Consider the following 8,936-nt stretch of genomic DNA (forward strand, 5'->3'; position numbering starts at 1 on the left):
TAAGTTGCACAAGAATTTGTGACAGGACGAGGATTAAAGGTCTAGAAGTAGTACAAAGTACATGGTTGTAGAGGTGGTATCACTGTCTGTCAGCCGCAGCACCCATAGAGCAAGAAGAAGATAAAGAAGAGAGAAGAGAGAAAAAGACTTGTTGCGCCCGCTGCCCCTCATTATCACGGGCCAATTGAACGTTTGATTATCTCACTGCCTGCAACACCCGTGTACGACTTGCATGGATGCAGTGCCAGATTTTCTCCAGATCTGGAACAGCCTTTGTCAAATTCTTGAGTTGAGATCATCTGCATGACCTTAGATTTTGATTCTTTTATATTATCAATGTTTGTTGATTTTCCTCCCCTTCTTACGACATAACCCCGTGTACATGAGATTTAATTTTTTTTCTTAAGGATGTCTTGAAATCGGCCGTTGAACCTAGATCTTCCTACTATAGTCTATACTGTGGTACCCCCCTGAGGTGGTCTACAGCCGTCATCCTGGCGCTCGCGTCTGACCGCCAACCAGCTACAAGAAGTAAGCCTTGCGGCCCAACCACCACAGCCAAGAGATCTAGGCCGGAGAGAGTCTAATGGACAGACACCCGTCAGACAGGCGGTCACTTTAGCAGTCTCCCTTCCGAGCCTGCTTCTTGGAGCTCTGGAATTTTTTCGACTTGAGCCTCGCCTCACGCGCCGACTTCTCCCTGTCACAAGATCTCAGCACACATTTGTCCTCGGCTCATTGGGCAGTGGAGGGTGAACGCAACAACGGTGCGCACTTACAGGCCCTGGTGTTTTCGTTTCTTCTCGGCGCTCGTGTCGCCAGGCACGGTGTCGCTGTACATCCTGTACAGCTCCTCAAGCAGCTTGGACTTGTTCTCCTCGGCATTGGCGTCCCTATCCCGTGACGTCTGTGCATGGAAGGCGAGGCCGTCCTTGTTCCTAACGTAGTGCTTCGACAACCGAAGGGGAGAATGCAGCAGTTTTGGGAGGACTCCCATGAGCTCTGAGATGGACCAGGTTGTGATAGCTTTGCTCTCAGTCCTGAGGGGGGAAAAGCGTGGTTAGTGCCATGCGCATTCTGGGCCAATGGCAGGCTGACGGAGGGGAGAGGAGGAGGGACGGGGGGCAACAAACTTGTTCACATGTTGCCCTCCTGGACCGCTTGACCGGGCAAACGTGGTGGTACCCCTAGGGAGCGAAGCCTCGCTGACACTTTGTCGCCACTTTCTAGCCTCTGCCAAATCTGCAGGGTCGAAAGACGCCTCGAACGCTTGAAATCTGGCCAGCCTCTTCCATGGTGCCAGTTGGACGGACAAGAGAGGCGTGAGAGCAGCTCGGTACCGGTAGATGAGACTTGGCAGCCTCATCAGAGAAGGACTGATCATCACGACATCATCGTAAGCCCTGTTTAGGGGCACAGCCTGGATGGGCTCAATTGATACTGTCGAGAAAGTGAGCGAGTCTGGGACAAGTATTGTGAGTCTCTGATCTAAGCCTCCATGGTTACATGGTTAGCACCATAGTAGAAAAATACCCCAAGATCGCAGGCTTAGTCACACATCTTGGCACCAAAATATGAGGCTGATTGCCAGCTCTGCACTTAGCTTCTTGGGGTTTAGCCTGGTTGCCTGCCGGGCTACTACTTTTTGTTTTCTGCAGTTTTCACGGCAGCCACTTCTGGTCCCTCCTCCGTCATTGTACTGCCCAACCAACTCTCTCCGTCCTTTTGTTCCTCCTTCCATTCAGGTGCCACTTCTTGCCAACAAGTCATCGATCTTGTACTGCTCAACCACGCTGCTGTGACTGTGTAAATCTTCTCCACACATACATGAGGCTGCCCTCATCATCAAAACAAAGCCCTTGCTTGTTCTCTTCAACCTCAAGAGAAGCAGCTTCCCTTTCCCACCCCACTTTGGTGCAGAGCACAATCCATCACCAGGGCCTGCCATCTCACAACCTGTCTCACCTTGGACCTGACAAACCTAAGTTGTCCCCCTTCTACACCCTCCTCTCTACTCGACCATAATGAGATTGTCCTTGTCCCAGTAGCCAGTCACCAACCTCTCTGTCTTTCTGGCCACCCTCTCTGGCCATCCAAATTCACCAACACACCTTTTTTTTTTTTTTTTTTTGATGACGGACGAGAACCCCGAAATCGTGGCAGCCGCCAGCCTCAGCCCGGTCTCGCCACGTCCTCTCCATAACACATACACCCTACCACAGGTTCTTCCTGATCTTCAGCACCAGGCTGAGAACGCAGACGTAGTTCCTCTCGAGCCCACCACTTTTCGCACAGCAGCCGCAGCCATGGCGACCGGTCAGCCTGAACAGATCGACCCCGTCAACGAGCCTGTCGTCGAGGGCGCCGACGACGTGGATGCTGCTGCCGAGTCTGACGATGCCAGCATAGCCGACAATGAGAGCTTCGACTACGACGGCAGCGAGGGCGTAGACGGCCAGGAGCAGGGAGACGGCGCGCACCAGGTCGCGTCGCAGGAGACTGCTGACGACTATGCGAGGACCTTTGATTCTCCTGGGCATGAACAACAAGCCGAGGTCGAGATCGAGAATGCGAATGCAGGAGAGCAGGATCAGCAGTCGACTCATCAAGATTTTGTATCAAATGCGCCAGAATCCATGATCATTTCCCAGCAGCCTGACCAGCCTGATGCCGTGCCAGCGCGGTCTGATCCAGCAGCCCAGCAGCCCGCTCCCGCTGATGCCCAAGCTCCCGGCCTTGTCGCAGAAGAACCCCAGCCCAGTCAAGCCACAAGCCTTACCCAGGAAGCTATTGCGCCACGCCCCATCGAGAACGGTGGCGAGCAGCAGCCCGTCCCAGGTCCCCAAGAGGCCATGCCAGATGCCATCAGTTCTCCCACACTTCCTCCAACCCACCAGCAGCCGGTGTCGTCCCAGCCAGACGAGATAGAGCCTAATGTCAAGCCCGACGGGGCTGCTGTCCAGGTGGAGCAGGGAGGAGCAGAGAAGATTGTCGATGTCCAGCCCAAGAACGAGGATGTCGAGATGACCGCCGACAGTCCTGCCGATGCCACTTCCCTTGACATCCAGAAGCTCGTCGATGAGATCACTGCCAAGGCAGAAGCCACCGACCAGCCGTCAACTGCCGACAAGCCTGCTGCCACTGTCCAGTCTACCACACCATCACCCACAGATGCAGTAGACCTGTCTTCTCTTCCTCCCAAGCCTGCTCTGACCCAGGAGCAGTCCAAGCAGACTTTCACTCCAGCTACTTATCAACATGCCTCCTTGCCCAGCGCACCAAGCTTTGCCACGCCTGCCACCGCCGGGCCTCCCCAGTCCTCCTTTGCCAGCAGCAGTGCCGCCCCAGGCATGCCTCAATCCCAGACCTTCAATGCCACCCCCTCTTTTGCCTCTTTCCCCAACGTCTTTCCACCTGGCACCGCCCCGCAGCAGCCGCCGCCGCAGCAGCAGCAGCAGCAGACTCCTGGACAAGAGGAATCCGGACTGCAGCAGTCGTACGATGAGTTTCTAGCAGATGAGAGAAAACATATGGCTGAGGCCAAATGGGAGCGCTTTCCGGAAGGGTCTCGAATCTTCATCGGTACGCCTTGCCCCACCCCCCGGTGCGTTCTGATCCGTCTTTGAGCTGACGAGAGTACAGGTAATTTGTCTCAGGAACGCGTCTCAAAGAGAGATGTCTTTGAGTTGTTTGCTCGACACGGTCGGCTCGCACAGATCTCCCTCAAGTCTGCCTATGGATTCGTCCAATACCATACTGTTGCTGACGCTACATCTGCCATGAGTGCTCTCCAGGGGACCGAGGTTAAAGGTCGCAAAATTAGTACGTTGTTCTGAATCAGTCTATCGCTTTGAGACTCGCATTAACTCCTCCACCAGATCTAGAGATCTCGAGAACACAGAAGACAAAGAAGGACCGCGACCATTCTCCTTCAGGGGAGCGCAGAAATCGTGGTGAGCGAGGTGGTCGCAATGCGGATCGCAACAACGGTGATCGTTACGAGGGACGCAGTGGCGGGCGCCGGGACGAGTTTCGCCAGGGACGGTCCCCATCTCCAAGACGAGGAGACCACCGCGGAAGACAGGATAGCTACGCCAGAGAACGTGGTCAACACGACACATACAGCCGCAAGCGATCGCGATCTCCCGACACCTATCAGCGACATGATTCGTATCGGCGACGGAGCCCAAGCCCGTATGGACGCGGCCGCCAGGAGACTGATCAGCTCGACATTCCTCGTCGGTATGGCAGTGACGTGCCCGACGTGCAGATCCTGCTGATGCAGGAGGTCCATAACGACTTTGTCGACTGGGTGCAGCGGGCCTTCTGGGAGCGTGGTCTAAAGGCGCATGCTATGTTCCTGAGTCCTCGTCTGCCTCGAGATGCGGTCATCCAGCGACAGGTGCTGGAGGGCGTCCACGGTGTGGTGGAGCTGGACATGCGAGCGCAGAACACGGCCAAGATCTCGCTCCAGGTCTTTGACAGGTCTGCCGGTAACAATGTCAGATTTGACCAGTACCAGGAGCTGGACCCCCCCATCGCCGCACAGCTTGTTCTGCGAACAAAAGGGTCTGCCCCACAGCAGCCAGCGTACCCTTCACAACCACAGCCTGGGTACCCGTCTCAGCCCTATGGGATGCCGGCGGCGGCCTACCCTGCATACGCACAGCCGCCACTCCAGCAGCCACCTGTGGCCGCCGCACCAGATGTGGCAAGTCTCGTTGGCCAGCTGAGTCAGATGCCTGGTGTCGATAACTCGGCAATCCAGGCAATTCTTTCCTCTCTTCAGCAGCCTGCGCCTTCGCACACGCCGGCTTTGGGTCAAGCCCACCATGCGCCACCTCCTGCTGTGCCATCTACGCAAATGGATCTGAACGCCCTCATCAGCAACATCTCTGCGGCCTCTGCCAATCCTGGCCAGCCTCTGATGGCTCTGCCCGGATACGCTGCCCCTCCCTACCAGCAGGGCAACCGTGGACCTCATCAGCCTGTCGCAGGCTCATCAGACCCTGCCCGAGACGTCGAAAACATCATGGCTACGCTTGCTAGATACCGGCAGTAATGTCGTGTTCCAGCCTAGACCAAGAACCATAGCAGACGGCGAGAGTGATAGAACGGATTCTGTTGACCCGAATATCAAGACGCCACTTGTCGCCACGGTAGTTCTGATCCTCTTGATACTAGAATATAATCAGGCTCTTTGGAAAGACGATGGAGTAATAAGTAGTTCCAGAGATGACCACCATCACGTCCTATGGACAGACTGGGTGTCGGGTCAAGAAAAATGAGCCGGTGCCGGGCGGGGTCCAAACGATGGCAGGAGGAGACCCTTCTCCCGCAACGGACGCTTCATAGACGATGAAGATCCTCAAAGCCACAGACAACCAACCTGTCGAGAATGGCAGGGGCAATTCAACTAGCCATGCCCCTCTTGTGATGGATGACTTACTGTAGAATCCAGGGCACAGGGGGTAGAAGTTTAATACATTTGTTGTGCTTTTTCACAGGCGCAAATCTTGCATGAGCGTGATTAATCACTAGCCCTTATGGTCCTGACGCCATGATGGTTACGGCTTTACCATACTCGTCGAGATATTTCGAGGACCTGCGCGGCGGAACGTGACTATTGCCACAACAGTAAGAATGGTCTGTCGATTTCGCCAGAAATACTTATGCGTATCTCGAAGCACTTTAACTTGGGGAACCCCCTTGGGCTGGCACACATACTGTGGGCAAAGACGGCGGCCAGCTCCAGCAGCAACACATGAACCTTAACCGGGCGAACCCTTTTGAGGGGTTGGATCAGGAAATGCACGCTCGCACTTAGTATTAGACAGGAGATTATCGTTATATTCTCGCCGACTTCTCTGTCAATACTGTCATGGGTTAGTATTGAACCCGTTTTGAGACGAGACTGGTAATTTCTTGTTTCTATACAATGACTGTCTATATCTTTACAACATTTTTCATGTATCCGCGCCCTGAGAACGCCGCGAGATATGCTCGGATTTTGAACCCCTGTAAATTTTTCTGTTCCCCTTCTCCTTCCGTTGCAAAGCCATAGCCAATCGAAGCTCGATAGTAGCACATGGCGTGACCGAGTAGACGACTTCTCCTCCTGTGTTCCTACAAGTAACGATCCCACGCGGCAGAGTGGTCCCTAGCAAAAGCACGCACCCGCGCCTTGTCCAACCCGCCAGGCCTCCCCAGCACCAGCATGGCCGCGACGAGCACAGACCTCTCCGTCACCCCACGTGCCTCGGAAGAATCACCTGCCGCCCTCGTCACCGCCAGCCACTGCCGCAAATCCTCCCTAGCATCCTCAACGTCCCGCCCCAGCACGTCGAGGCCCCGATCCTCGCACGCCAGCCTCACCTCCTCGCCCTCCAGCACGGCAGCGCCGCCCGCCTGTGCGAGCAGCGCGTCGTCCTCTGCCAGGAACGCCAGGTGGCCGTGCAGCCTACGGCGCGCGAGAAAGGCGACCGCCGCGTCGGGGAGGGCGAGGCGGTCCCACAGCGGAGAGACGAGGCCGAGCGACCGTGCAATGTGCGACGCAGCGCGCGCCGGGTCGAGGGCGGCGGAGCGCACCTTCTCCTCGTCCTCTTCCTCCTCCCCTTCCTCCTCATCGTGCAGCCGTGCGGCCGAGGTGGCGCGCCTCGTCTCGGCGCGGCGGCGCAGCAATTCAACCTGGCGCGGGATGCGGCAGGTCAAGGGCACGACGCCGGGGAAGCCGAGGACGATGAATGGGGTGAGCTCGCCGCAGACGAGCAGGACGAGGGCGAAGAGGGGCAGGCGGCGGACGTCGTGGCGCCAGCGGCGGTGCAGGAGGAGGGTCGAGCGGGTGGTGGTGCCGACGGCGCGGATGGTGGCCGGGGTGGTGGCGCTGCTCGAGGTGTCAGAGCGCGGGATGCCGGAGGCTGTGTCTAGGGACCAGACGAGGCGGGTGTTGAGGTAGATGTTTCGCAGACCTGTCTTGTAGAAGGTGAGGTAGGCCTTGCCTGTGGCGAAGAGGTGCTTGAAGGTGCTCGTGTCGGGCCCGCGGGTTGGGAGCTCGAGGGGCGGAGGGCGCGTGGTCGAGGGTGGGTTGGCAGCGGTGGATGAGGAAGTGGTGGCGGTGATTGTGGTTGTTGTGGTTGTGGTGAGGACGCCTTTACCTGCTCCTGGTATCCTACTGGGGTGTGATGGTTGCTCTATCGAGAGGAGTAAGGTTGTTGAACTGAAGGACCGCGACGACGCGGTGCGTGGGAGTTGTCCAAGCAGACATGCCTGGACGTATTGCCGGGGAGAGGCATGGCGAAAGGCCGTGTAACCTGGTTGTAGGCTCGTTTGGACGCTAACGGCGGTGCGCAGAATGCGCAATTGGGTTGTTGGTATCATCTCACCATTGTTGGGTATTTTGATGGGTGTTGAGGCTGAAGTGCAAGATGTTTTGTTTGGCGGCGTATGTGCACGCGCTGGGAAATTTTGGTGACCCAATATAGATTGATGCGTTCATTACGTCAATCACTATAGCACCGCTAAGCCGAGCACGCTAAGCTGAGCACGCTAGGCGGTCTGGGGGTCTCGACCCAGGCACGTCAGGCACCGTCCGTGGTCAACGATGAATCATCCGTGCCAACCATGTTTAAGAAAATATGCTAATATGGCCCTTGTATTCTTACTGCTTATTGATCCTCAACATGCAGGCCCCCTCCCCGAGGGTAAATTGAAGGAGGAACGGAGGAAAAGGAAATCAAATCCTAGACGAGCCAAGAACACTGCCTGCAAGAAGATGGAGATGCCCACAGCTTCCCTCGAATGGCTAGGACAACAAAATTTACAGTCGAGAGGAAGGAATGGAGAGGGCCCTGGCTCGAATTCAGCTATTGTCTCGAACCGCCCAGGAGGTCTCGTCCTCAGCCCACGTACGCTGTGCATTCGATCTCCACGTCCGTGTTGAAAGGCAGCTGCTTCACAGCGACGCAAGTCCGGCACTTGATCGTAATAATGATTAGCATACACATGACATCTCACAATAGAGAAGAAGAAGAGAGGGGAGAAGACAGATGAAGGAGAAGAACAGGGGTTAAAATTTGCTTACCGGCTTCGGGTCAGAGGTGAAGAACTCGTCATACGCCTCATTCATTGTCGCAAAGTCATCCATGGTCGTGATGAAAACATTCACCTTGACCACGTTGCGCAAACCACTTCCAGCCTCTTCGAGGACAGACTGGAGATTCTTGAGGGCTTGTCTCTAAGAACAAAATCGCCAGGTTCCCCGCACGCAGAATTAGCCTTCTTGAACTGGCAAGTGTTGCTCAAGGGAGTAATTAGGGGAGATTTGCATGTACTTACCGCTCTGTCCTTGACGGTTCCCTCGACGATTTGTTTCGTTGCCGGGTCGAGCCCGATGTTCCCGGAACAGTAGACCATGCCGTTGTACTTGACGGCCTGTGAGAACTGCGGGAGGGGCTGCGGTGCCGCGTTGGTGTGGACGCTCTCGATCTTGCCCATATTGGCTTATTTTGGATGGAATGTGTTGACAAGATTGTGGACTGAACGAGCAAGGATCAATTCAATAGTGTTAAATGAAGGTGTGAAGAGCTGGATCGTTGTGAAGAAGGCTGTTGGTGATGAGCGGCGAGCGTTATCGTTCGGATGGGCGGTGGGCAAGAGAAGAGGTTACAAACGGCAAGACGCGGCCCGGTATCGCGCCGGACCCGAACAGTTGCATGGCATCCAGCATATTATTAGAGACTCGCACGACATGTCAGACTTCTTTGGTTCGTCAGTGTCTCACTTTTTTGTCCACTACCATTTTGTGCACCTTGTTTTCTCCCTTGACCCCGACCAATCAATGACAGCCAAGAGAACGATGGGTTCGGATGGAAAAGGTCTTGTACGGAAAAATGGAAATCATCAACACATTACTTGGTATTTCTTGTCAAAAAGTTTAA

At 55.5% G+C, this 8,936-nt stretch overlaps 4 protein-coding genes across 4 annotated transcripts; 1 reads left to right on the forward strand and 3 right to left on the reverse strand.

Annotated features, from left to right (window-relative positions):
* Positions 1-618: 618 nt before the first annotated feature.
* On the reverse strand, positions 619-1,384 carry M406DRAFT_341122 (uncharacterized protein; the record flags this gene model as incomplete). The annotated part of the gene is made up of 4 exons (XM_040921627.1): positions 619-700; positions 780-1,040; positions 1,134-1,286; positions 1,341-1,384. The coding sequence occupies 4 exons, from the start codon at positions 1,382-1,384 to the stop codon at positions 619-621; spliced, it is 540 nt and encodes a 179-aa protein (XP_040774625.1).
* Positions 1,385-4,779: 3,395 nt separating this feature from the next.
* M406DRAFT_323240 (uncharacterized protein) lies at positions 4,780-5,380 on the forward strand. Its single transcript, XM_040919750.1, has one exon. It carries the CDS (start codon positions 4,865-4,867, stop codon positions 5,060-5,062), a length of 198 nt encoding a protein of 65 aa, XP_040774626.1. The 5' UTR covers positions 4,780-4,864; the 3' UTR covers positions 5,063-5,380.
* A 187-nt stretch (positions 5,381-5,567) lies between these two features.
* Positions 5,568-7,292, reverse strand: M406DRAFT_341124 (uncharacterized protein; the record flags this gene model as incomplete). The annotated part of the gene is made up of 3 exons (XM_040921628.1): positions 5,568-5,605; positions 6,255-7,154; positions 7,226-7,292. The coding sequence occupies 3 exons, from the start codon at positions 7,290-7,292 to the stop codon at positions 5,568-5,570; spliced, it is 1,005 nt and encodes a 334-aa protein (XP_040774627.1).
* Positions 7,293-7,468: 176 nt separating this feature from the next.
* On the reverse strand, positions 7,469-8,587 carry M406DRAFT_357157 (putative brt1 protein). Its single transcript, XM_040923604.1, has 4 exons — positions 8,335-8,587; positions 8,081-8,233; positions 7,909-7,973; positions 7,469-7,847 (listed from the first exon to the last, which is right to left on the reverse strand). The coding sequence occupies exons 1-4, from the start codon at positions 8,491-8,493 to the stop codon at positions 7,817-7,819; spliced, it is 408 nt and encodes a 135-aa protein (XP_040774628.1). The 5' UTR covers positions 8,494-8,587; the 3' UTR covers positions 7,469-7,816.
* Between the last annotated feature and the right edge of the window lie 349 nt (positions 8,588-8,936).

Source organism: Cryphonectria parasitica (genome assembly GCF_011745365.1).
Source record: "Cryphonectria parasitica EP155 unplaced genomic scaffold M406scaffold_6, whole genome shotgun sequence".
NCBI lineage: Eukaryota > Fungi > Ascomycota > Sordariomycetes > Diaporthales > Cryphonectriaceae > Cryphonectria > Cryphonectria parasitica.